Here is a 24386-nt window from a genome sequence, read left to right as displayed (position 1 = left end):
ACTCCGTCCACGTGAAATGCAATTTTGCACGCAACAGCTTAAAATAAATTCACAAAATCAATCTACCGAACAGAGCGCCGTCAAACGCACACGAAATTTGCATAATTTTCATTAGTTTTAACATGATGGATTCGTTACAGACGATTCAGAAATTCTGAATGTCGGTTGATCTATATATAGCGAGGGGCGGACCCTACATTACAGTTCTATTTGAAGCCGAAACCAAATTAACTCCATCCACGGCAGCAAAGCCACGCTGCGGACATTGTTCCACTTCAGGGGTCATGCACAAATTACGTCACGCTCCGAGGTGGGGAAAGGGCAATGCGTGACAAGCCTTACAAAAATTTTGGAGGGCTCATACAAAACACGTGACAAAGGGGAAAGGGGGTCAAAACAGTTGAAATTTAGCGTGACATAATTTGTGTACCATCCCTCATCAACACAGCAAAAAATGTAATACCGAATAATTTTCGCTGCACATCACTCGCGTCATGATTACTCATAAAATTATATTTTTATCCTAGTAAAAATATGAATGAAACGACTAGTATAATTTTACACGATAATAACTACGATTTGTTTGTTTTTGCGTGAACAACCGTTAAATACCTTCCATGCATCCGGAAATATTCGTTCACGAACCTTACCACAAAAAGCATGCTGGACGCCAATTATTCAAAAATAATTAATGACCGATTTTCAGCCATGACAACAAACAAGCAACAAATGTGGAGAGCACAATTGTTGTTAGTTGAGGAATTTATATTTACTGTTCCAAACTATTCTTCAGACCAAATTGTTGGTTAACTGTTGCAAAAGTTGAATCAGAATTTGAATCGCGATAGATGAATTACAGAGAACGCAACATGTGAATTCTCAGTTTATATATTGTCATGCTAGAATGTTAATATTTAGGTTGACCACGAATCATGCTCTGGACTAGGAAGTCATTAAAATGCATGATTTATGAGGCTACTCAGACTGGAATTATTATTAGAACGAAGATAATGATGATCCTACTAATAAGTCTATGACGCGTGTTCAACGCATGTTGACAGAAGCACCACCCTTATAGCAGTGTTACCACAAGTACATATTTATCTGGAAAGGTACAGATTTTTTGATAGTTTTTGGTACAGATTCTGTACGGTACAGATTACAGATTTTTACGAAAAAGTACAGATTGGTACAGATTTTTGGAATTGGTAATTTTGAGACACAAAATCCAAAAGATACATGAAATTTGTATCTAATTTACACAAAACCTTAATTGATAGATACAATTTCCATAGAATTGAATAATAATTATATAACTAGTGAAATTATTTCAATAAAAACTATGTTAAATTTCCGAGTTCATTAGGATTTTTCAATAATTTTTATTGGATGTGGTACAGATTTTGGGTACAGATATTTAGAATCTTTGGTACAGATAAAAAAGATTTTTAAGCCTTCGGTACAGATAGAAATGTGGCAACACTGCCTTATAGACCTTAGTGACATTTGAACACACGAATACTAGCATACGCTCGTCATACACAGTTTGTTTTTGTTTTCCTCAAAAAAAAAACTTGCACACCCTTTCCAGACTCCAGAAAGGTCCAAACGCAATGATATCGGAACGGCAACGGAACCGGTTCGCCAGCATGAATCACACCATCTCTGCTGAGCTTGCGTTTGGGCCTTAGAAGGCTTTTCTTGGAACATCATCAGAACTATAGAGGTCCCCAAGCAAACTGCCACGAACACCAACGCACAATCAATCTTACACAAGTCGATTTCCTCAGAATGAAAACGTATCGATGTTTGTTTGACGTCATTGAGCTTTCGGTCAACGGCAGGCCAACAAGGAAGCGGTTGTTTTGCAGCAATAGGGCGATATTCAAAACTGAAAATGCAATAGATGGCTCTTTTTCAGTCACAGCAAACAAAGAAAATTTTGTCAATATTGCAATAAAAAAATAAGCACCATGCTATCAATAGTTCTGCACTTGGATTTGCACTACTGTTGAATCTTGGCAAAATCAAGGTAACATCACTTGAATTCAACGTTGCATGTTTTGATTTGAAATTAAAAAAAAAGTTAAAATAAACATTTCCGCCTGACCCAGATTTGAACCACCAATCTTCCGAGTGCAAGCCTAGTGTCTTACCTCGACACCAACTCGCATCTGTTGAAAGGGGTTGAATTGATCTCAATCACTTTCTACAACGAGCTGTCAATGATTGCTTTCATATAATAGACACGATGTTCAAAATCAACGACTTTTCACTTCAGAGTCTAGTTCTAGAGACAGTAGAGCAAATCCAAAGTTAGAACTCTTCAAATCATGGTGATTGGTGTTTTGAATTGAGTCAAGTGATCAATCTATTCAATCGAACGTGCTGATTTTTTACCGTGTGCACTACTACGCAGGGGTCATGCACAAATTACGTCACGCTCCAAGGGGGGGGGGAGGGGGTCGAGCCAAGCGTGACAAGCCTTACAAAATTTTCGGAAGGCTCATACAAAAAGTGTGACAAAGGGGGGGGGATGGAGGTGTCGAAAAAGTTTAAATTTAGCGTGACATAATTTGTGTACCATCCCGCAGGCAACTGGATTGGTCTATTCCTCATCCAACGATCAAAATTGTTTTATTTTGAAAGCATTTATTTTTTCAGCTTGGGAATATTATAAGCATTCATCATCGACAATAATATCCATAGAAAGTAGAATTTTCGATTAATAATGAGAATTTAATTTTTATACCGCAATAATAGAGAATACCGCAATAATGGGCATATTACCCTACTATACTTTCGCACAACTTACACGTACTTCCGGTTTAGATTATGTGGCGAGAGGAATACTTGTATAGCTTGGCATGATCCGTTGCGTATAACCAGCTGGAGCGTAGGTAGGTACTAGAAACTGTGTTTCAACTGGTGAAACGACCGTAGGACCGTAGCATACTGGCGCTTCTCGCCGGTTTGCAATTTACAACTGATTTTTAGAAAATGAGTTTAGAACGCAGAGTTCTCAGAGTCAAGAATAATAATTTCTGTGCGAGGCAGTACAGTGAGAGAAACCTATCTTCATGGATGCCAAGCCAAATTTTCAAAAATCTGAAAGATTTTCATAATTTGTCTGGAAAAGTCTGGATCGCTTATGTCGCCAATGGAAAACCTTACAAATTATTTACAAAACCTTACAAATTCGTTTCAAATTTTATCTGGATCTTCCAGATTTTAGTAAAATACGGCCTCAAAAATCTGGAATATTCCAGATAAATCTGGAAGGTTGGCACCGCTGCCTATCTTATTCTATCCCAATGAGAGAATAAAATTAACTTTAGGCTGCATTGGAGCTGGAGCTTTAGATATAGACTGTCAGAGATTCATTTGCTGTGGGTGGCGCAAACTTATTTTATCCAACTTACAGATAAAAGTTTGTGATACAGCTTGCCAAAGCTTGCAGCGTGGTTTGTTTTATACCAGAGTCACTTTTGCTCATGGTCATTTCAAGTTCATATTGCTATGTGCGTTTGAAATGTCAATGATAGATTTTCCTTGATAGGTCGGCGGTCGTGCTAGGAGTCCTTTGATTGTTTTGTGTTACCGCACTTGGAGGACATTTAGTCGAATCTCAAATGCAAACAGCAATATTCTTAGCGATTGAACGCGTGAGTATGACGAAGTTAACATTGGTTGTAATGCATTACATGCTCTGCCGAAATCACAAAAATATGGAAATACGTGATTTTTTAATTTTGCAAATTCATATAAGCATGAAAAATCAAGCGTGTACTAGAATAAGGGCGTAAGTAGCATGATCGATTTCTCATCATTGATCCTCTCTTCTGTGATTGAAGGTGACAAGATGCAAGTTTGTCACCATTTTTTTCCCTTCGTGACGCAAAATTGCGTCGCTGCCAATCGGCCTGAAGTGAAAAAATGCCATCAAACCACCATATTGCCACCTCTATTTACAGAAGAGAGGATCGATGAAGGGAAATCAATCATGCGACTTATTCCCTTATTCTAGCACATGCTTGAAATATTTAATTAATTTCTAAACATATCATTGAAAAAAGAAACATATTTAAGCCAATTTTTATTTCCGTGTATACATTGGCCGATGCGTTTTCGTCAAGCGCACGTTTTTGTTACTCGATCTATGGATGGACCATAGATACCGGCGTCGCCCGCCAATCTGTCAAGAAAAATCAGCAAAGCGCCTTTATTTATTTGTTTTCACCGGTGTTTGTGAAACTATTCCGAAATTTTGCCGATACGCAAATATTCTTTTGATTAATTATATCGTTAATTAATAATCCGTATGGTATGTATTACAAATAATCATAATAGCAAAGTATTTGGTTGTTCAAATTCATCTTTCTTGATCAGTCGCGTCATCGCCGCGAAAGGTCCATGGCTAAAAGTCCGGAGCGATCTCGATTCCGCATGGGCGTCAGAAGATCACGTGAACGTGTTCGAATCCGTCGCCGCAGTCCTTCGCCAGATCTTGGTCCTCCGCGGCGACGTGCTCGAAGAAATGAAGTGGTTCCACTTAGGAGGAACCCTCGATATGGTCCGAATTCTACATCAGGAATCGATAAGTATTCCCAGTGGTTCTGTTTGGGAGTGTTCGGAATGAGCTATCGGACGACCGAAAATGACCTCCGGCGGATCTTCGACGAGTATGGACCCATCGAGAGTGTCCGGGTCGTGTGTGACCCACTAACGCGGGACTCGCGGGGCTTCGGTTTCGTATACTTCCGAAACCGTCAGGATGCCCTCAAAGCGAGAGCACGTTGCGACGGATTGAAATTCGATAATCGCCGGCTCCGGGTGGACTTTTCTACAACCGATCGGCCACATTCGCCGACCCCCGGCAGATATATGGGACCTGATAGAATGCGTTCGGAGCGACGAAGGTAAGGGAGGTTATTGGGGTGGTTCAAAATATTGGGTTTCGCTCCACATCATTGATTTGATTCTAGGTCATTCAGAATGTCCTCCTAAAATTTGACCTCATTTGGATGAAGACAGATTACACAAGTTAAAGAGCTTGTTGAAGTTTGTATGGAAATTATTATGGGAAAACCAAGCAACTCATTCAATCGGTAGGGCTGGTAGAGAGTTACGTTTAACTGACTCGATCACTGTTTTCGACGTGATCACTAAAAATTCACTGATAAAATTATAGTCATCAAAGTCACTATTTTCATGGTCTATGATAATGAAACTGTAATCTGGAACAGCTCCTTCAATTTGGACAACAATATGAATGTAAACATTCACTCTCTCGTTTCGTACGTGGCGCGAGAGCGTTAAAGAGCAGCAATTTTCACTGACTACAACAGTATTGAGTCATTCGGGTGATTCATGCTTTGCATAAAACTGGTGATAGCTTTCATATTTTCTGGTAAGGGATGGTACACAAATTATGTCACGCTAAATTTCAACTTCAACCCTCGCCCTCCTTCGTCACGTTTTTTGTGTGACTCCTCCGGAATTTTTATAAGGCTTGTCACGCTTGACCCCCTCCCCCCTTCGAAGCGTGACGTAATTTGTGCATGACCCCTAATGCAGCCTATAACAACCTAATTATAATCTAATGAATCATCAAACACCCCTGTGGTTGTAAACATAGTACAGAAAATGGAAAATATACGCCTCTGTTCCTTGATCAGAATGAGAATGTGTCATTGAATGTTACAAGAGATACAAAGTTTCACAAATTTCTGTTGACAACTGACCAATATATGCATTTTAAGTACAGTCAAATTTTGTTCGTTGCATTATCTTTAGGTAGGCTTCGTTTTAATTGGGCTCCCGTTAGATGGGCTATAGCCCAGTTAAAACGAAGACAAACAAAGAAATTTATTATTTCAAAAGTATCAACTGACGTATGTCTATCAGATGCATTTGAAGTAAGTTAAGGTTTACGTTAACTGTTCGGAACATGAGTCAAAACGGTACTATGGTTTTCTAAGTCAATATCGAAATACGGACTATCGAGTAAGGGAGAGTTGACTGTATTACTCGAATTTGACTCTATGCACATCACTTCGTGAATGTTGCTTTTTCAAAAAGCACATGAGCTTGGTCAACTAACAATTTCCAGAATTAGCTTTATGAGCCTACCCCAAGGCTCATGTCTTAAGCTAACAGTACACGCTTTGCCAAATGTGCAAATATTTGGCAAGGCATAAACCAACAGACAAACATCGGTTTCAACACCGATCAAATCTTTGCGATGACGAACATTTGTTTGGCTCTGTATCAATCAATGCCAAATATTTGCCATAGTGTACTGATAGCTTTAGTTCCTTGCTCTATAATTTTAATACAGTCAACTTTCGTTCGTTGCACTAAACCTGTAGCCCACTTAGTATAAGACTTTCACTAATCGGGCTGAGTTTCGAGCTGTCAAACAACATAGAACAAAGAAAAACAGAACTACCAACATTGATAAATTGCATCTTATGCCAGAAAATGACGTTTGCCTTCGTTTTAGGTGGGCTATAGCCCAACTAACGTGAGCCCACTTTACGATAGTGCAACAAACGAAATTCGACTGTATTCCTGTTGTTAAGGTGAAACTCCTTTGAATCCACTAATAACTGTATAAAAGTAGTGGTACACAAAAAATATTCTCCTATTTGTTGGTAATAGTGAAATTATAATTGATAAGACGTTGTTGCCAGTAATCGCTACTTCAATTTGAGTCTTTTCCCCTTCGACTAAATATGATTGCTTGATGTCGTACGTAACCATCAACGTATCTGACAGCCCTGTAAGCGAGCAGCCGGTGTAAAATTAGAAAAATAAAAAAAAACGAAATGTTGTGATCAAGTGATTGTTTTTAGCACGGTTTGGTGAAATTTTAAGTTGTTTTCATCAGAAATCCACCAGTAATTGTTCTTTAATTAACAAGTAGTGAAAGTAAACTGTGTAGGAGGTTCTATGTTTAGCGAAAGTGGTAAAATTAGGCGAAAGTGTTCTTCGTTCGCAGGCGGATAAGTGTAAACAATTGAGGCAAGTTAAACGTCCGTGTTGAAAACTAGCACGGTTCATGAAATTTCCACCAGCTACTAGTGTTTAAACTACGGAAATCGTAAGGTAATAGTGTTCTGATGTCTCGTTAGCAATTTGGGAGTGAACTTAGTGTAGGTAAGTGAAATATTTTATGAAATAATGTGGACTTCCAGAAATGTGTTTGTATATGTGAGGAAGCCATTTTCCTTAAGGACATATAGGAAGGAATCCCTGTCATGGCAGTGAAAATGGCTTCCTCACATATACAAACACATTTCTGGAAGTCCACATTATTTCATAAAATATTTCACTTACCTACACTAATGTCGAATTCGTTTTTGAACCTAGGTTGGAACTGGCGCAACCCGTTCTGAATCACAGTTTCAACCCCAACCCGATTCAGGTTCGACCGGACTACAATTTGCTTGACGTTTTTTTGTTTATGTGTTGATCACCGACCCAGTTCCTAAAAACGAAAACGACATAAGTTCACTCCCAAATTGCTAACGAGACATCAGAACACTATTACCTTACGATTTCCGTAGTTTAAACACTAGTAGCTGGTGGAAATTTCATGAACCGTGCTAGTTTTCAACACGGACGTTTAACTTTGCCTCAATTGTTTACACTTATCCGCCTGCGAACGAAGAACACTTTTCGCCTAATTTTACCACTTTCGCTAAACATAGAACCTCCTACACAGTTTACTTTCACTACTTGTTAATTAAAGAACAATTACTGGTGGATTTCTGATGAAAACAACTTAAAATTTCACCAAACCGTGCTAAAAACAATCACTTGATCACAACATTTCATTTTTTTTTATTTTTCTAATTTTACACCGGCTGCTCGCTTACAGGGCTGTCAGATACGTTGATGGTTACGTACGACATCAAGCAATCATATTTAGTCGAAGGGGAAAAGACTCAAATTGAAGTAGCGATTACTGGCAACAACGTCTTATCAATTATAATTTCACTATTACCAACAAATAGGAGAATATTTTTTGTGTACCACTACTTTTATACAGTTATTAGTGGATTCAAAGGAGTTTCACCTTAACAAGTTTGGACAATTATGCATGATAAGACAACTTGCAGATGATGCTTAGGTCGTATGAATAAACAGCAAAAGCTTTTACTTTACTCAAATGCACTTGTTATATTACTTTCTTGAGCATTTACTCAAGTTGGTATGATAAACTGAGGATAAACTGAGCAATTAAGCATTTACTTTTCGGTCATCAAAATTCGTATGAATAAAGCGATAAAAGTTGAGAATTTCGACAGTACCGTAAAATGGGGTGTTAAGGACTCGTGGGGTTTTAAGGGATTGAACTTCTCAGTCAAGTTTGACAAATCATAGAAACGTGGAAAATCGATATATAAATCATCTGAAATGCTCAATTTGTTCGGAGGATTGTGAGCTGCATTATGTAATAGGAGCTATCTAATAATATGAAGTAATGTGGTTGCTAGATATTGAAAACTTTTGAAAACATTTTTGTTCGAATTTTATGGGCTAAATACATTCATCTACAAAACCATGAAATATATTTGAGAAAAATTCGCGAGTAACGTAGAAGAAACGTAAATTTAATTGAGATCATAGTGCAGACAAAAACTTCCTAAAATTATATCTGGGTGTCGATTTTGAGAAACTTTTATGAAAAAAAGTCTTGTTTTGAAAATAAGTGGGGTGTTAAGGGATTATCTATTCTAACTTTTCTAAGTTACTAAACTCATTTGTTTTATGCCGTTATGTATTTCAATATAGCTTTAGGTTGTTCCGTGAAGTTAACCTGCATGGAAAGTTAAGGGATCTATTTCGTAAGTCACTGAATATCACCAGAAAAGACTTATCTCAAAATTTGGTAAAATGTAGATTAAAACTGAATTGGGGATACGACTGTGATAGTTATGTTCTAGGTTATGGCTTTCACTCTATTATGCTCAAAAACGGATTTTAAGTGTTCATGTTCGAAACGTCGGATGACAACTTAAAATCCGTTTTGAGCATAATAGACAGAAGGCCATAACCTAAAAGATAAAAATTGATTAATCTAAATATGGGGTTTTCATGATAGTATTTTCAAAAGTTGTTCCATCGCATTGGTAAAAAGTTTGGAAATAGGAATGGTTATCTTATATGAGATGATTTGGAGCTAATGATTTTTTTAAAAACTACCGTTTTGATTCATATTACGGACAGCTTCAAATTCCGGACACTGTACTTTGTATGGGAAACATTTCACACGAAATGTTTCAATTTTTGCCGTTCATAAGTTCTCACTTTCGAGTCTCGTTTTACTCAACATTTTCCTTAAATATTTATTAAAATTTATAATGCTTAGCTGCCTTAGACGCCTCTTTAGTCGTTTGCCAATCTCAATTAATTATTTGACTTTTCTATCTATGGTTTCCATGAGCTGTACGGAATTAGAATCAAAGTGTCCGGAATATGAGGCAAAAGTAAGGCAGCGTCCGGAATAAGAATCATGAGAAGTCCGCATATTTCTATTTATTTAAAATTATTCATGTTACGGAATCAAATTCTTCTTCCATCATTCGAAAGTTAATTATTTTGAAGGCTCGATAACGTGGAGGAATCATACCGAATGATTAATTTAATATGCTTTCTGATGAGTTATACTGCAGTGAGACCTTAAGTGTCCGTAATATGAATCAAAATGGTACCTACGTCCTAGATAAACAATAATAATATAAGGTTATTCCGATCTCTTTTTGGAAAACTTTTACTCGTGGTCATGTGTTAAGTGTTGTCAAGCATTGAGTACATTGTAGTATAGTGTGTGCGATTTCCGCTTTATATTGGAAACTTTTCGTTAAGATTTTTTTTTTCCGATTATGCTATTGGGTGTTACATGCAAATCCGTTATTTGGGGTGGTGCTTTATTGAAAAGGCAAATTGGACACTTACTCTATTCAAATTGAAAGCTTGTTGAAATTATCCTTCTTTTGACAAGTCATGACAAGGTTGCTCTGCACTATTCTAGGATACGAATACTGCATATAAGTATACAAATCCTTTCAAGACAATTGTGCGATGCACTTATAGCTTGCTTGAAAAAAGAATCAATATGTGTGAGAGATTTAGTAGGTAAATTAAAACGGTTAACGTTTGCAGGAGTTCCAATTTGAATTATATTGAAGTAATATAATCTTAAGATTGAACACATCATCGATATTGACCAAAATAATATTTATTTTTGCTGTTGGCAAATATAGTTTTATTTACAAAGCTCAAATTCCTTAACACCCCATTTTGCATTTTCGTAAAAAATCACACATTTTTATGATTATCTCAGAAATCTGCCATAGGATCATCTTCATTGTAATTGGCTTTTGATATACACGTCGGGAGAATGGTAGGACTGTATTTTGTTCAATTATTGACATACTAGAAGTTGCTCAAAATTTAGGTAGAATTTTTTTTTTCATCCCTTAACACCCCATTTTACGGTATTTAAAATCGACGCAAGGCTTGGAAATGATAAATAATACACGGGAAAAAATTCTGTGGTAAAAATAACTATTTTAGCTGACTACGCCAATTCTTAAAACTACCATGGAAATTCAGACCAATATACTATGTTTACGGTGCACCCCACCGCATTACTGGTACATTTGACAGAAATAATTTACAACAATCTGATTTCAACTACAGACATGGTAAAATCAAGCGCATTTCTGGTCTGCTGAAAATTGCCGGTGCGAGCGCTTAAGCTAACCCTCTAGAATGGTAGTTTTTACCGCACAATTTTTTTGCGTGTAGGAACAACGCTGACCGCAGTACGTTAGTTACCCGGGCAATAGCGTAGAATTCCCTTATAATAGCACAAAAATTCAGAAATAATTTCAAAAAATTACGGCATAGGCGTTTGTTTGACTATTTGATTATCCCTCCTCTTTTCAGTAGAGAAAAGTTCAACAGAATTTGTTTTCAGCTTTTTTTCTAACAAAAATTAAAGAAATTGCCGAAAAAACTTCTCCAAGGATCCTCTAAGGAAATGAACAAGGATTTTCCTGAAATCTTCTCATGAGATTCTTGAAGGCATTTTTTTTTTCAGATGTTCCAATAATAATTCATCAGGGGGTCTTCTAAGACTTCCTCCAGAAATTCATAAACGTTCTAAGAATTCTTGCAAAGATTTCTACATAACTTTTTCCAAGCTTTACGTTACAGCGTTTTTGAACCAGTCATTTATAAATTCGTCAAGTTACAGCTCCATGGATTTCTCTAAAAACATTATTAGAAATTCCTTCAGCCTTCAATTCTTCCGAAAGCGACATTTTTTCAGAGATCATCTGTTTAATTAGTAGGTTTTTTAGTATTTTGATATTAACTTTTCACCAAGAAATTTATATTAAGTTTATTATGGGAACCGCGCACCTCAAAAGAAAAGCCTATCTACTTTTCTTGAGCATCTTGCAACAGCATACATTAGATTTAATAAAATGCAATTCCTCCAGATTTTTTGCAAGCTTGCCCTTTATGATTCAACACTTTTTCTACGATTTCTTCAAAGTTAGTTTCAATAAAAACTTCCGACAAATCCTAGAGGCGTTTTTATCTGAACTTTTCAGTGGTAATTTTGACATTAGCGTAAAACTACAATAATAATACCACGGTAATATCGTAATATTTTTTAGATTTTCTTCATGAACTTGAACTTATGTGAGTTGTTAAATTCTGTATGAGATTCCCCAGAAAGTACAAGGCATTTTTTTATTCTTTCTTGAATTCTTACAGACATGACGTTAATTATTCTTTCAGAAGATTTCTTCAAGAATTATTCTTGAGATTACCTTAGGATGATCAGGAGCTTTTCGAGGAGTGCTTTAGTAAATCTTCTACAGGATTTTTTTTCTCCGTATTTTTTTCAGATTGTTCAGGAAATCATCCAAGAATTTAAGGAGTTTCAAAAGATTTCATTTGAAATTCCTCTAAAAAACCTAAGTGTTGCTATAGGGATTGCTGACTGAATTGTTCCGTTCAACATCTTCATTATAACTTTTGGGCTAACATCAGATAGTGCTTCGTGAATTATTACTGGATATTTCTCACACTTAATGTCGATTTTTCAAATGATGTCCATAAGAGTTCCTTCAATATATTTTTAGGATTCTCTCAAAAATTGAACTTGGTATTTTTCAAAGGATAAATCTAGAAATCCAGTGAATAATCCCTCTACCAGCAGCATCATTTTTTTTTACCGCAAAACCAATATTCTAATCGCAAAAACTTTTTTTTTAATGTTTTTGCAACTTTTTTCACAAGTTCTCAAAAATCTCTTCTAGTTTTAGAATCTGTGTTGATATTGATCATTGGTCATCTGAATCAGGAGATATTCCAAAATTCCTTGGGGGACTTTGAGACACTGCGAAGAATTCCCCTAAAATATTTTATGAAACCTTACACTAATTTTTTTAGCATTTTTACTTCACATTTAGGAAATCCCAGATAAACGTAGCGGTAAACAGACACTCTGCAAGAGCAAGCTGAGGGTCGTGGGTTTGAACCCCACCGGTCGAGTTTCTTTTCGTAATGAAAATTTCTCGACTTTCTAGGACATAGAGTTTCTTCATATCTGCCACAGGATATACACATGCAAAAATGTTCAATTGGTATAGAAAGCTCTCAGTTATAACTCAGTTATACGGGAAATTCTCCAGAACTGACTCAGGAATTCGAAGGAACTTTCCCGAGAATTCGTCAATGATTTCTGCTATAAATACCTCCAAGTAATCTTTTTAGGTTCAAATCGATTCTTGAAAACATTTCTTTTATCCACATTCCATGATTTTTTTACATTCAAGGGATTTTCTCGATCCCTTAAGAAATTTCCTTTTGCCATGAGCTATTTAAAAATTTTTCAAGAACCTATTTAAGTAATATCATATGTAAACCCTGAAATAATCCCAAATACATACTTGCAGAATTTTTTACATAATTGTATGATTGATTTCTTAGAGAGAATTTTCCTGACAACATCAAATTATTTCGGTATCAATCGAATTATTTTTAAAACAATTTCAATTAAAATAACTACGAAAATAGTACTAATAGTAAAAACACATTTTAACAACCTTTCAACAAAAACCTTGAAGGAATTTCTGTCAGGCTAAAAAAACGGGCCCTCTGGAACGCTGCGGCATACAGTTTCGATCGACCTGGCAAAGGGTCGAGTATGTGAATGAAAGTTGTTTGTCAAAAACCCCGTTTTCTTTCTTGTTGAAAGACCAACCCCTGACCATTCCCGAGGCAACCAGGCGACCCAACAAGGAGTCCCTATATTTTTTTTTTCATAGTAATAGCTGCATTGAAACAAAGTTTTGGAGAAAATACTGCGATTTATGTTTTGCATAAAATTGATTATAACTTTCATATTTTCTGGTAATACAACCTTTAACCTTTCGGTCGTCGCGTTAATTTTTGTAACGCGAGTAGTTGCGCGTTGTACTTTGTACAACACCCTTGGTTTTACGAATATCTCAGGAGTCTGACCACTTAGATAGATGACGTCTTCGGCAAAATTGATCAGTAGCTTATGGGCTATCATTATTATAGACAAGAAATTCGGGATTTTGCCACTAGGCTTCGCTAGTGAGCATTAAGCTTTTGTTTCCCAGATCTCATGATCCTGACCACTTAGGGTCTGTCTCAATTGCGATATTAAAATTAGTCCGAACTTAAATTTGACAGTTCGTAAATTATTTTCCCTCCAATTAATCAATGAACTATCAAATTTAATTTTTGTCTGGTCCAATTCGAAAACTTTGTCGATTCAGGAAATTTTAACCTCAGTGCAAGCAAGTTAACACAACATATCATCAAAATGTTATTTGAGGATTAATTTGTAATTCTTGCATTTACTTGTTTGTATTTTCTGCTTTACAAGTTTGAAGCTGCTGTTCCTCTACTGTTGGATTATAGTTATTACTGATTTACATGATGCGTAATGGGCAAATATGTCATGAATGTCACTTCAGCATAAAACAAAATCTGCACGTATTCGATCCGTACTGATATTCCATAGTGCCAGTGTAAAACCAAAGAAGAGACCACGAATCGAGGTTTTGTACGTTTTATGCTGCAGTATTGCATAGTCAGGGTGAGCGCAAAATTCTTGAGAACAAATATTATCCCCTCTCAGAACACATCAACGATTCTAGTTAGTGTTTTTGTAGGTGTTTAGTCCTATTAGTATAAGATACTGAACTGTTCGTTTCTCATGAAAAATTTTCCGGACAGAAATTTGAATCCATGATCATAACTGCACATTTCCACGAAGAATCTAAAATTTTAGGAGGGCAAAGAAATGCATGGTATTGAAAGCCCAACACTTGGGACATCCATAAAGGGCCCATTCACAAATTTCATAACGCTGAAGGGGGTGGGTGGGGTCCTTGAGATGTTACAGCTCATACAAAATTTGAAAAATATGTATACAAAATGCGTTACGAGGGCGTGGGTGGGTGTCAGAAATGATTATTTTTGGCGTTTTCAAATTTGTGAATAAACCCAAATCACTTTCTTTTTCTGTGTTTATTCTGGAGCAAAATATCTGCATTTTAGATTTGTATCCCTAAGAATGAAGATAAGCTTGAGGTTTACACAACAAATTTAAAGAGTTTTTAATCATTTGTAATCAAGGCGAAATTGTCACATCTCAATTTAAATTCTAAGGTTTCAAAAAATATATATTTTCATCGTTGCTACATCTGTATATGTAGCAACCCTGCTGAGGTCTAGCTGTTCTAGCGAACAACTAGCCTTGCAGTTCAGGTAGTGGTTAGACAGCAACTTAATGTTGACTTAAGTGACTAAGATGATCAAAATAGAGACTAATAAGTGACTTCAGAACTACAAGTATTTATCCAAAAATACCTAGAAACAAAAGTGGATGTTAAAAATGTAGATAACAGTAAACTGTTGCTATAGTAATTTGAAATATGTCTTTTTTTGGCGAATTTCTCGTTTCTGACAAATTCTTCGGCAAAAGTTATAGGTGATTTTTTAAATAATGTAGAGTTGCTAAACGAACTACTTAGGGCATTCTTGAATGTATTCATGGAGGTGTTGGAGGGTAAATATTCAATGGTGGTTGTGGACGGATTTCTTTCAATGTTTGTGGATACATTTTATCTTCAAATGGCGGAATTTATTGCAAAATAAAAAACGGAATCTATTGTAAAAATTGTAGCAAAATTCCGGTAATATTAAACCAATTCAACCATTTGATAAAACTCGTGAGAAAGAAAGAATTGCAGCTTAGTCAGTGAATATCTGAAAGAATCAATGCAATCAGCTAAGAATGGTTTCTAAAATTTGTCCGGATTATCTCCAAAAATTCCTCAAAGAGCCCAACTAAACATTCAAACTTCTCGTAAGAAATCTGTGAGGAATATTCACCTGAAACTTTCCAGGAAGAGCCAGAGATCCCTATCTTACAAATATTTCAAATTTAACAAAGTTGATGTTTTTAAAACTGTGAAACATTATTGTTTTGCTGTTCTAGTTTGAGGAACTAGACCAGCTTATACTTTACTTTATCATTGATTCATGAAAATAGTGACATTTTTTTTTCTGGAAAATATTTTTCGTTGCAAATAGTGACTTTTTGGTTACCAGGTCGAAAATAGTGACCAAGTCACTAAAAAGTGATTCGCTACCAGCACTGCAACTGTACGTTTTGGACAACACATTTCTGTGTGACTATCCGGATTGAATGAACGGGGTAGGTTCGTACACGGGAGCTTTATAGTTCCTTGGAACCGATCTGTGATGTACGAAAAGGAGCCTTTTGTTACTGCAGTGACAGCAATCGGTAGACCACTGGATACCAGAGCGTTCCATTGGCATACATACACTGTTTAGCCAGCCCACCGGGGAAAAAACTTACCCATTCACTGAGCAGCATTATATCATCCCACTTGATGTGCCGTCCGGATGCAGCTGGACGGTCATACCGATGTCCATATAGGTAATCCACCGAAGCAGGACCAAAAATTAAAACGACATCCAAACAGCTAACACGAACTAGCGAAATAATTCTCGATCTGTCAAAAATAAGTCTCCTCTGGAGCAGACTAATTTTTGACAGATCGAAATCAGAGGGGAAATAATTTCCGAACTGTCAAATTTAAGTTCGGACTCGTTTTAATAACCCAATTGAGACAGACCCTTAGAAAGATGGCGTCTTCGGCAAAGTTGTTCGGTAACTCAAGGACTATCATTGTTTGAGCTAGTTGATTCGAAATGTTGTCACTAGGTGGCGCTAGTGAGCATAAAACATTTGTTTCGCAAATATCTCAGGAGCCTGATCACTTAGAAAGATGGTGTCTTCGGCAGAGTTGTTCAGTAGCTCAAATTCTTTCTTTGTTTTATCCTGAAAGTTAGAGATTTATTAAAATAATGATAGTCCCTGAGCTTCTGAACAACTTTGCCAAAGGTGCCTGTCTAAAAAGTCAAGATCCTGCAGTATCCGCAAAACAAAAATTTCATGCTCACTAGCGCCGCCTGATGGCAAAATATCGAATTTCTTGGCTCAAATAATGATAGCCCTTGAGCTACCAAACTACTTTGCCGAAGACACCATCTTTCTAAGTGGTCAGGCTCCTGAGATATCTGCGAAACAAAAGTTTCATGCTCACTAGCGCCGCCTAGTGGCAAAATTTTGAATCAACTAGCTCGAAAAATGATAGTCCTTAACTTACTAAACAACTTTGCCGAAGACGACATCCTTCTAAATGGCCAGGATCCTGAAAAATCTGCAAAACAAAAGTAAAACTTCCATGCCCACTAGAACCATCTAGCGGTTAAATTCCGAATTAAATAAAGTACCATCAGATAGCGCTTCACTTCCAGAACAACTTTACTAAAGACCCCAAGTTTCTATATTATCTGGATTTCGAGATATGACGGTTTCAAACTGTGGTTTCCTCGAACCGTACATAGTGCGTTCATTATTATGCGACTTCCATGTACATTTGTTGATTTTACCGTATTATAAAGGGTCATAATGTATATAGAAACTGTCGAGTATTGTTCTTAAGAAGATTCTTGAGGAATACATTTAGGTTTGGTGTCGATAGATATCTTTGTTGCAAAATGATACCATATAAATCACAACTGTTGTACAGGGTGTCCATCCATCCGGGAAATCCGGGAAAACCGGGAAAAACCCGGGAATTACAAATGACCGGGAAAAATACGGGAAATACCCGGGAATTTTACGTACTTCCCGGGAAAAAATGTATTTCAAACATAAGACTACCGGTTTATTTAAATTTCAAGCATTATGGGGTAAAACTACATTTTTTCCCAGGAGGTGCACCACCGTCTGTAATTCGTACTTCGCATTATGATTATTCCTTGACTTGATAAAAAGTGTAAACTAACAAGTTACCGTAAGAATAAATAAACAAATTACAAATTACAAATTATTTTTGATGATAGAGAGATAGTTAACGATTAGGATCTTCGAAACATTTCCAAAAGAGTATTTATGGATTTCTGGCAAGGTTCTTGGTGAGATGCTTGTGAGATTTCCATTTGAATTCATGGCAAATTTTATATGAGATCTTTGAACCAGTATTGAACCGTGAATTGACCAGTATTTAACAATTATTTCTAAGAGATCACTGAAATGGTTATTAGTATATTGCTAATAAGATTTTCAGTGGATTCTAGAAAAGGTCCTTGGCTGATTTTGCTTGAAATTTGTAGTAGACTCGTAAAGGTTATCCTTCACGAAGCTAAACAAAAAAAGGTTTTCTTGGAAGATCTTCTGAAATCCTGGATAGATTCATTAAGAGTTCCGTTTGGCGGATTCCTGTGGTTGTTAATGATACTGATTCTTGATGAAGACTTGTCTGGATTACTAGTTTGACTAGTCCTTGATCTACGACAAAGTTCTTATGAGGTCTCTGATGAGATTTTGTATAGATTTCTGCTGATTGACAGCGAATTCTTCCAATGATCCAAATTTCATGGCTAGTTCTTTGATGGATAAATAAAAAACGAGGTCCTTCAGGTATTCTTGGTAAGATTTTTGTTAAGTATTTGACAAGATTCTTGATATGTTGATCAAATCTTTTGAAGATTAGGTACTTGGAAGATGCAATCTTGCATTTATGTCAAAAGTTTTAGCCATAACACGTATTTGGAAATATTATTTCTGTTAAAATATCTATTCTTGGATCCAACATCAGATTCATCAGATCAACAATTTCTGCATGAACCAGGCATAAGCCATGTCTAACGCACAATTCTCAAGGCATTCTTAGAAGGTAATAGGTTGGCTTTTGAACTTTGCCCTCTGGTGCAAGTTAAGATACACAGAGCAGACATTTATTTATCTTCTTCTTCTTCTTTCTGGCGTTACGTCCCATTTGGGACAAAGCCTGCTTCTCAGCTTAGTGTTCTTGTGAGCACTTCCACAGTTATTATCTGAGAGCCTTCTATGCCAATTGACCATTTTTGCATGTGTATATCGTGTGGCAGGTACGAAGATACTCTATGCCCTGGGATGTCGAGAAAATTTCCAACCCGAAAAGATCCTCGACCGGTGGGATTCGAACCCACGACCCTCAGCTTGGTCTTGCTGAATAGCTGCGCTTTTACCGCTACGGCCATATGGGTCCCACATTTATTTATATCATTCCCAAATCTCTCTGGACTTCCTATCAACTTCAGGGGGTAACGGTCTTTTAAATATTTCAACAAATACCGTCAGACGGGGCTAGTTTTGATTCTGGGGGCTACTTTGAACACTCACGTTTTTAATTTATTTCCAGCATAAATATTAATCTGAGCCATTTTGTTTCTTCAGCACTTCTATTAACCAATATATGCTATACCATCAAGCATAAATATTTTTTGGAACAACAATAACAGGATGAACAAGAAAATAAATAATTAAAAATTTCCAAAGAAATATTCACAAGCTACAAAACATTGTTTAAATTTTCCACATATCGTGGAAAGCTGTTGGGAACATCACAAAACTATCGAATCGTCATGTTTCAAAGAAATTTGTGATAGTTTTATCGTGAAAGTTGTTTTATAAAACCAAATGATCAAATGTCTCAATTTTACGACTCTCATTTAATTATTAAGTGTTTGTTTCTTTATTTTACAACACAATAAAAAATAAGCAAAGGATTAAGAGAAGTGGATAACTATAAAACATATATAATTCGATTCGTATAAACAGTAAACTCACAACATAATCCTTAAAATTTTATTTTTATTTACCTGAATCTGTTGTACAAAGCAATGGATTCCCTAACTGCTAAAAATAAACTACTCTTACGGCAACTCATAACTATTGACAACCAAAATGAATCTAACAAAAGCAAACTTTTAATTGTTTAAGATCTTGTGAATCATTATTCTTATACTTCATGGATTGCACTTTGAATAAAAAATTGCATGAATTAATTAGCTTCTTCTACATATTATTCATATGTGTTTTTTTTTTCGAGCTTTACAATTTTCTAAATTATGTTTATCACTGAAAAACATTCGAAAAACCCACATAGGACGACAATCAATAGAATCAGTTTGAAATTTATGGTTAAAAATCATTTAATTATCAAAACGTATTAAGATCTAAAAGTGTCCAAAGTAGCCCCTTTTTTGTCTTGAAGGACGCATATTTTTCGCTATTCAAGCAACTTTTTTATTTATTGATGGATTTTCCTCATATTGTGCACATTAATTACGTATATATACAACTTAGATATATGCAAGAATTATCTAAATTTATCCATTTTCTTAGAGTTACAAATCCTCAAAGTTGAAGAATGTGGAAATAATGTTTTAAGAAGCCCTATTTTTGTCCAAAACTCTTTTAAAATGTAAACCTTTTTTAATTGCATTGAAAATAATTCATAAATAAGTAAGATCTAGTGCTCCAAATTTGTCAATACCGTATGAAAAAAAAAACGAATATATCAAGAGGCAGGATCCTTTTGCAGTCTGTTTTTTTTATTTCTTGGACATCCGGGAAAAATACGGGAATTGGAAAACTGATTTTGAATGGACACCCTGGTTGTACAAAGTACAACAGCGCGACAGCCCGAAGGTTAACAACCTAATTATAATCTATTGGATCATCAAGCACCCCTTTGGTTGTAAACATAACACAGAAAATGGAAAATATTCGCCTCTGTTTCTTGATCAGAATGAGACTGTGTCAGCGAATGTTACAAGTGGTGACACACAGTAATCGGCACCAAACAATGGATGGTGTGTGTACGTCTTGTTTTCGTTCATGGCTCGCTATCTTCCACGAACGATAAATGTCATGCGTGTTGTATGAATGCAGGCGGTTAAATGGGATGAAATTATGGCTCGTGTGTCAAAGATCGTTAAATTTTCCAAAGCCTACCTGAAAGGTTCTTGGACGATTTTTATTCTTGTAATTTCCAACGGGTTTGTCTAATGTAAAGTTTGAAGTTCGTTTGAGGGAGCACAAAAACGCCGTGGACAACGAAAGACACAAATCACTCTACACACTCTACAAAGCTCAACCACACCATAGACTAGGAACACGCGAAGCTTAAAAAGAGCATCAGAAAAGTTTCCCATCTGAATGGTTGGGAATCAATGTTCATCGCCACTGCAGAACAACCGCTGATGAATGATGACGATGCTCCAATAACGTCGTCACTTTTCTACTTGATGAGACGAAATATTCGATGATGCTTTCTCTTTCTAACGTGTACTAGGAAAAGTACGAAGCTGTGTTGTTTTTTTTGTGTAATCATTTCGTCCTGTAGGAAGGCAACATCGAGCCCGAAAACGGTCGACGGGAAAGGTAAATTTTAAATCCTTTTTATGTTTGTAGGAACAATAAGTGTTGAGTCGAGTCTCGCGTCGTGTATTGTGGGGGTATTTATATTCTGTATATTTTAGTCAAAATGATAGTAAACTAAAACTATTAACAAAATTACAATATTTAAACTGAACCATGAAGTATTAAAGCAATCTAGCACAAATAGAAAATAGATAGAAAAACATTTTCAGTACCCAGGTATCAAAATCAAGAAAAATTACGAATTATCGACTATCTTCGTCTTTTCAAGATCTAGCACTGTAATTTTGACAGTATAATTCCCATCTTTCCAGAAAGCTAAGACAGTTTGCTGTATATTAACCCGAAAAGATTTAACTATTTTTTAACAGAAACTGTGACAGAAATGTGTTTTAATAATTCGATCTGAAACTGCTCCACAAATCCAGTTCATAAATGTTAATTATTTATTGTTTTGAATAAGCATTGAACGAAAACACTGAGGAACACTTTTTTGTGTCAAGCGCCAAAATATCGCTTGTTACTCAATTCTCTTTTGATTTATGATCTCGCCCTAAAAGCCATTGGTAACCAAGTATGTAGCTTGTTGTTAATAAGCAAACCAAAAGATTTACACATTATTTAACAATGCTACGATGAAAAGAAGATCCTCTTCTATATCCCAGTGGTTATAGTTTTTATCTGGGTTATTTCATTTGTTTAGAAAACGAGCTACGCAGTCGGTTTCCAATAACTTTTAGAACAAAATCAGAAGTTATGGAAGAATTACGAGTTGCTGGAACCATTTCTGTTTTCAAAAATATCATAGCACGTCTAGTTTTGGAGATATTGCCTGTTAAAACTGCAGAATTTGACGATTTCATTTATCAGCTTGTATGGCACTTTTGCTTAATTTGCCTCAGAATTTAAACTTCATGTAATGAACGATACTTATCAACAAAATTCAAAATGCTAACGATGATCACAAGTTATTTTTTTGATGATTCAGAAAAGTACTGTTTCGTCATACAAAAGAAACAAAGAATGTTGTATTGTAAAAACTGAACTTTGGCAACCTGTAGCACAAAATTGTGACGTGCTGGAACATTTCTGAGAACGGCATCCGATTCTGTAACCCTATATCGACTAAAGACGCATAATTTGATCCTTGAGATGCGCAAATATGTTATTTCAGTTACGCAATAACATTAGCGAAAAAAGTTTCTTCAGGAAGAAATAAAAAATATATGCAACTGAGTATCTTTCGTAGGATTTTGTAAAATTCCCTCCCTGTTGAACTCACACATGATTTTGCAAAAATCGTCCCTTGGGTTCCGTCAGAATCTCGCCCAAGATTCAATTTAAAATCCTGGTCTGAAAATTAGTAGACCCGCCAATCAAAGCAGGTGGTCAATCATGCCCATGCTATTGGATCATTCTTCTTCTTGGCATTAACGTCCCCACTGGGACAGAGCCTGCTTCTCAGCTTAGTGTACTTATGAGCACTTCCACAGTTATTAACTGAGAGCTTTCTTTGCCAAAGTTGCATTTTTCGCATTCGTATATCGTATAGCAGGTACGATTATACTCTATGCCCAGGGAAGTCAAGGAAATTTCCTTTATGAAAAGATCCTGGACCGACCGGGAATCGAACCCAGACACCTTCAGCATGGCGTTGCTTTGTAACCGTGGACTCTAACCACTCGGCTAAGGAAGACCCCAGTAATAGTTATAGTTGCTAATTTCTGTACCTATAGTACTGGTTTACAATACATACAATGGTTTCCCATTAAGGCTCACACTTTTACTGGGAACAAAAAATTTTTTTCTACCGTTTCCTTACCATTATTATTGGACACATACTACCAATGAATTAGCCACCCTATCATAATATGAATTAGAATCGAAATAGCGGTGTGGAGCAAAAACGATATTTTGAACCACTCTGGAGGATAAATATGATTGGATTGGTTTTAATTAAGTTTACATATTTCAGCAATCATCTGAACAGGAGGTAAGTGATGTAATGACCAGCACTTCAACAAGCGTTGCACAGTATTGAAACTGAATTTTCCATCAGCCCATTGAAATTTGGATTATTTCGTCGGGATCGATCAAATTCTCCATCACCGATAGTTCATCCATTCGTTCATCCACGATTTCGACCGCTGGGGTCCAGTTCAGGGACTTCGGAATGCTAATGTTTGTTGGACTGTTTTCTACTTCTTAAGACAACGGGTGAGTGCTTTTGTTGTTTTACTTGGTTTATACATGATACAGAATATTGCTTTGAATTAGATATAATTTTGAATTAAAAACTGATAAAAATCAAACCTTTTTGTAAAAAATATATAACGGGGTAAACAAATACTTGGGCACTTCCATGAATCATATTGTGGCCAGATATCATCTAAGTTACTTGAAAAAAAAAAACCCTGTCGAAGTGAATCAAAAGTGCCAAGAATAGGTCCGGCTCTGATCGTTGTAAAATAATATATGTATCTGCATATGAGTTAGTTTATAGAAGACAACATCTTCTTGGTTGAAACATCGTATGTTGTAGCGCAGCAGAACATTGGATGATTAATGGATAAATCATTAGATGCTTTTCAACAAATTTGATACATCCTTTGAGGGGTGTTTCGTGAAATACATAGGAGATCTCTGAATCAAGTCCTAGGATTGGGAACAATACTTGAAGATTGTCTCGTAAAATCTCAAGGTTTTGTAGATTTTGAAAAAAATGGCGTATTTGTTGAGCTGGAAGTAAAATTTCAACATTTAAAATGTTTTCATTAAGTTTGACAGTATTCGATATAGATTGACGCATGTCCACGTACACATTTTGTACACACAATACGTAATGCTTCAGTAGTTACTTGAGCCATTTCTCGCATAACTTATGATCTCGCCCTAAAAGCCATTGGTAAGCATGTGTGTAGCTCATTGTTTCTGAGCATTTGAATGGATTTACGTTGTTTAACAACTCTATGGTGAAGAAAGGATCATTATCCAACTACCAGTGATGTTGGTTTGGATGTTTATTCCTTCACTTGCTCAGAAACAACGAACTACACGCATGGTTACCATGGCTTTTAGGGCGTTATCTCAGAGTATGCGAGATTTGTGCCCTCCTTCAAGTATCTGCCTGATCCGGTACTGGAAAATAGATGCATAAAGCTGTACTTAGATCGCAAGATCAAAACGGAAGTTCTTATCAGTGATAGCCGTCCCAACATTGTGGTCTACGACAAATGGATGACAAGCTCATCGACATTGCTGTACCGCTGGTCAAAGTTCAGTCAATGTTCAATCAACGTTTTCCAAAAAGTAACAAGACTTGGCGAAGGGTTTGAAGGATATTTGGCTCCTAAAAAATGTCCATATAGTTCCGGTATTCCTCTTAGTGACTGGAATTGTTCCAAAATCTCTCTTAAGGTCCCTGGACGAGCTGGAATTGAATGAAAACCTAAACAGCATTCAAAAGGCAGTGATTCTAAACCACCATAACTGAGAATTTCATTCAACAGCAGTC

General features: G+C 36.2%; 1 protein-coding gene across 2 annotated transcripts; it reads left to right on the top strand.

The window, feature by feature from the left end:
• Nucleotides 1-4175: 4175 nt before the first annotated feature.
• On the top strand, nt 4176-23184 carry LOC110676794 (transformer-2 protein homolog beta-like). Of its 2 annotated transcripts, none has more exons than XM_021845975.1 (4): nt 4176-4324; nt 4390-4919; nt 22848-22865; nt 22932-23184. In XM_021845975.1, exons 1-4 carry the CDS (start codon nt 4322-4324, stop codon nt 23050-23052), a joined length of 672 nt encoding a protein of 223 aa, XP_021701667.1. In that variant the 5' UTR covers nt 4176-4321; the 3' UTR covers nt 23053-23184. The 2 variants fall into 2 exon arrangements, with proteins under 2 accessions (XP_021701667.1, XP_021701668.1); XM_021845976.1 differs by having other exon boundaries at nt 22848-22874; nt 22932-23029.
• Nucleotides 23185-24386: the final 1202 nt, after the last annotated feature.

This window comes from Aedes aegypti, chromosome 2, assembly GCF_002204515.2.
Source record: "Aedes aegypti strain LVP_AGWG chromosome 2, AaegL5.0 Primary Assembly, whole genome shotgun sequence".
In the NCBI taxonomy this organism is placed as follows: Eukaryota; Metazoa; Arthropoda; class Insecta; order Diptera; family Culicidae; genus Aedes; species Aedes aegypti.
The sequence above is the reverse complement of the archived record's forward strand: the minus strand, read 5'-3'. Positions and strand labels throughout refer to the sequence as shown.